At 39.4% G+C, this 3,650-nt stretch overlaps 1 protein-coding gene across 1 annotated transcript in view; it reads left to right on the top strand.

Annotated features, from left to right (window-relative positions):
• Window positions 1-4: 4 nt before the first annotated feature.
• The window catches only part of FOXK2 (forkhead box K2), a gene marked incomplete at its 5' end in the record, with an annotated part of 39,169 nt that continues 35,523 nt past the window's right edge, over window positions 5-3,650 (top strand). The window contains one exon of the mRNA XM_031556380.1: window positions 5-90. Within this exon, the coding sequence (XP_031412240.1) occupies window positions 5-90 (86 nt within the window). The remainder of the gene's footprint in view (window positions 91-3,650) is intronic.

The raw sequence follows: 3,650 nt of genomic DNA, 5'->3' as shown, positions 1-3,650 counted from the left end.
GCCCCCCCTCGGACCCTGCCGTGCCGTGTCTGGCACACGGCGGTGTCTGTTGGGAGATGGGAGCAAATCGGGCTGCAGCAGCGCTCGGAGGTATTGTAATTAGCAAACAGAATTGGATACACCCTTGAGTATTGTTTACGTGCTTCAAAGGAAACCGGTCGAGTGGTCGTCCGCATATCTGGGATTTTTGAATGTGAGATCGTTGCTGAGCAGATCTTGTGACGCCCTTCGTGCTTTTACTGAACGCTGAGGGCTTGTTTTGTGTGTGGAATCGCCTTCTGATTTTTGTGGCAGTTTCTCTTTGCCTGATTGTGACATTGATTTTTTTTTTTTAATGACTACATTGAATCTTCCACATGAGATGCTTTCACTGTCCTGGTGCTTTCTGTTCCCTTATGTGTCAATAAATGCATCAGGAGGTTTTAAGTGGTAATACATTCCTATACCATTAGCAAATATTAACTGTCTTGACAAAATATTTTCCTAGAGGACTATGTGAGGCCTACCTACTCTGCTGGAGAGTTTATTGGGCTGTAAATAAATAATCCTTGTTTTGAGGAGCCTCACACAGGAAAAGTGAAAGTGTTTTGGTTGGGAGTAGTTTTAGTTAGCTTGACTAAGAGATACTGACAAGGTTACAAGTGTGCTACCTTGACAGAAGGCATGTTGTCAGTGTCAGCTCTTACCATGCCTTGCAAGTTTTTAAACTTCTCTTAGCACTTTGATGGTGTATATTTTCCACTTTGACGTCTTGGTGTTCATTTCCACAGCTGGTTTCTCGGTAAAAAATCAAATTCTTACCTTTTTGCTTTCTAGGAAATGCTTTTTCTGAAAGGCTTTAACAGTGCCAGTCTGCGTGGAGTTGTATAATCGCAAACACACTTGGGTGACTTGTTTGACCTTTAACTGTAACTTCTATTTTTGCTTTCTGCTTTTTAATGTTAATAGTTGTTTGCCATGTGGTTGATTGATATTTTGATCTAACGCATTTATGAGGTACAATTTAAATGCTTCTTTTTATAAAAGGTTTGGTATTTAGTACACTCATTGCAGGCAAGTCCTTGTGAGTTATGTATGTTCATTGCAAGCAGCCCGGAACTAGCTTGAGAAATTTAGTCAGGAGCACACAATTAAATGCTTGATTCCTTAAGGAAAAAGTACGGCTGCTTCATGCTGTCCATGCAATTATTGACTTGTAATTTTATCTTTTTTTCTTTCAGTGTTGTCACTTTATACAGAGAAAATGAACACGATGAAAACTTCTGTGCAGTTAATTTCTTATTTGTCATGGATATATGTAGGTGGTGCTTAAAGAAACTACATCTGCTTGAAACGTACCGTGTTCCATGATTACACCATTTCTTAGACTGCACGCTTGCAGCTTTCCGTTTCGAGATCTGTAAGCTGTTTAAAGTAGTTATCTCCTGGTTACAAAATATAGGTGTGATCTTCCTGTAAATAGTAGGTGGCATACCTTCAGTGCTGGCTGGAAACAATGGAGCAGTGTGTGTGCTGAATGAAGTAGGATTTCTTTGGTCAACAGGCTTAGGGATGAATTTTATCTTGAAGGGCTTGAGATCAAATGCTCACTTACTGCTTTTTCAGAAATATAAAATAGTTTATCAAAGTCATAGCAGAGTGGTATAGAGAAATTGTAGTTCCATATTTTCAAAGTTCTGGTTTTTTGTTGTTTAGTTTTTTTAGCATAGGAGTCTTCAGGCGAATTCAAAGCAGACATTATCTGCTTATATCAAATCATTACTGTGAACTACTGATGACTAATACTGTTTGTAGCTCTGTTCTTGATTTTCATTGTAGATTTAAGTGTTCAAACTGAAGATGATCTCCTGGATTTTAAGGCTTAAACTTAGTTACAGTGTAATGTAAACGTTAACTAGCAACTGAAGGTGGCTGGAAAGAAAGCAGTGTGAGTGCGAGTTGAAGATTGATGATTGCTATCCTCAGCTCAAGTAATCACTGGATCTATTTTTGTTGTTGTTTACTTCTGCTGTGCTGCCACTAGTATGCCTTGCCTATGACTACACGATCATTTGATTTTTATTTTTTCTAATGGCAAATGAAGTTAAAAAAAAGAAGGCCTGTGTAGCCTGTTCTTTGTATTTGTTCTGAAGTGATCTTGGAGACTAAGAATGAAGAGTCGTCTTCTGTCAGTAATAAATAGGTGACTCCAAGCGAAATGCTGTTTCAGACTTGAGCTGTCTTATTTATTTAATTGTCCCTAATAATTGCACGTCATTTGGGTTTCCTTGGCTGCCTTTGATTTCAGCACAAGGTTTAAACTTGATTTAATCTAATAGTGTTATTGAACTTCCTGATTTTGGAAGGGAAAAACAGAAATACAGCTTTGTGGTCTCCTGCAAACCACACATTTTAAAGTTCTGGGGAAATTAAGTTTTCAGAGTCTACTTATATATATTATAATAAAGACATTTTTCTTTCTAAAAATATAAATCCCATAAACAGAGAATTGCTGTACATTAAGATAGCTATTTTGGTCGCTGTTTTTAGTGCTTCCCTGGAAACATCACTTCAGTGCAAATGTTTAAGTTTCCACACAGGAGGGTAGCATCAGTGGGAAGCGTGTTTTTGTTTTTCTGATTCTTGACAGTCTGACACACGTCCTTGTCTATGTACAAACCAGCTGTAATCTCATTTGATGAATAAAATGGAGGCTAGGGGGGAAAAAAAATAGCAGTTTTTTTGTTGTTCATGTCCATTAAGAAGCTCTGTGGTCAAGGTCACAGTGCACCAAGGCATGGGATAGAACAAGTCCTATAACCTCATCTGAATGCATACAAACCCAAGCAGGTCAGTTGATCTTTTTACAGCTACCTTCAAGATCCATGGATTATCTCTGCCGCAGTTTATAAAGTCCACATTTTTATTGGTTTCGCTCGATTCTTTTCGAGTTTCCCCTGACTTCAGTGGGGGCATTGTTCAGATGTATTGCTAGGTAAATAATAACATCGATACATGACTTTTGAGTTAATTGGTTTGAAAAATACCTTTTATGCTGGGCTCAGCAGCTGTTGGTGACAGCGCTTTTATATACAGCTTTTGGAGAGGCAGGGTTCCAGACAGATGTAACAGCACAGCTGGAGAAAAACAGACTGACTTTTGAGTACAGCTTAGCCATGAAAAAGGTTGGTTGTCTGTGTGCCGCTCACCCCCTGCCCATTTTTTTCCACCTCTTCATGTTGCAGTCAGTAGTTTGTGTGTATGTTGTACGTTGGCATTTGAAATTAGAAAGGTCCTGGCATAGTAAGCTCATGTCTTCCAAGAGACAGTTTGTTCATTTGGGAAAAAAAGCACATATTTTGTATATTAATGATTACTTTTGGCTTTGATTTTGTGGAAATAGATTTGGGAATCGTAACCAAGGCGCCATTAATGAGAGAACAGCAGACCTAAGTTGGAGCAGAGATGCATCCAGCCTGTTACTGCCCTGAAGAGCAGTCAGGATCCAGTGCTTGGGGAGCAGTGCAGAAAGGAACAGAGGCATGTGGCTGTGCTTCCTCTGCTTATTCTTCTGGATCCCCGTCAGTTCAAAATCATTTGTCACAGAATCACAGAATGGCCCAGGTTGGAAGGGACCTCAAGAATCATGAATCTCCAACCTCCCTGCCACA

Source organism: Meleagris gallopavo, chromosome 20 (genome assembly GCF_000146605.3).
Source record: "Meleagris gallopavo isolate NT-WF06-2002-E0010 breed Aviagen turkey brand Nicholas breeding stock chromosome 20, Turkey_5.1, whole genome shotgun sequence".
Lineage (NCBI taxonomy): Eukaryota > Metazoa > Chordata > Aves > Galliformes > Phasianidae > Meleagris > Meleagris gallopavo.
Note: the sequence above shows the minus strand (reverse complement) of the source record. Positions and strands in the feature narration are given on the sequence as shown.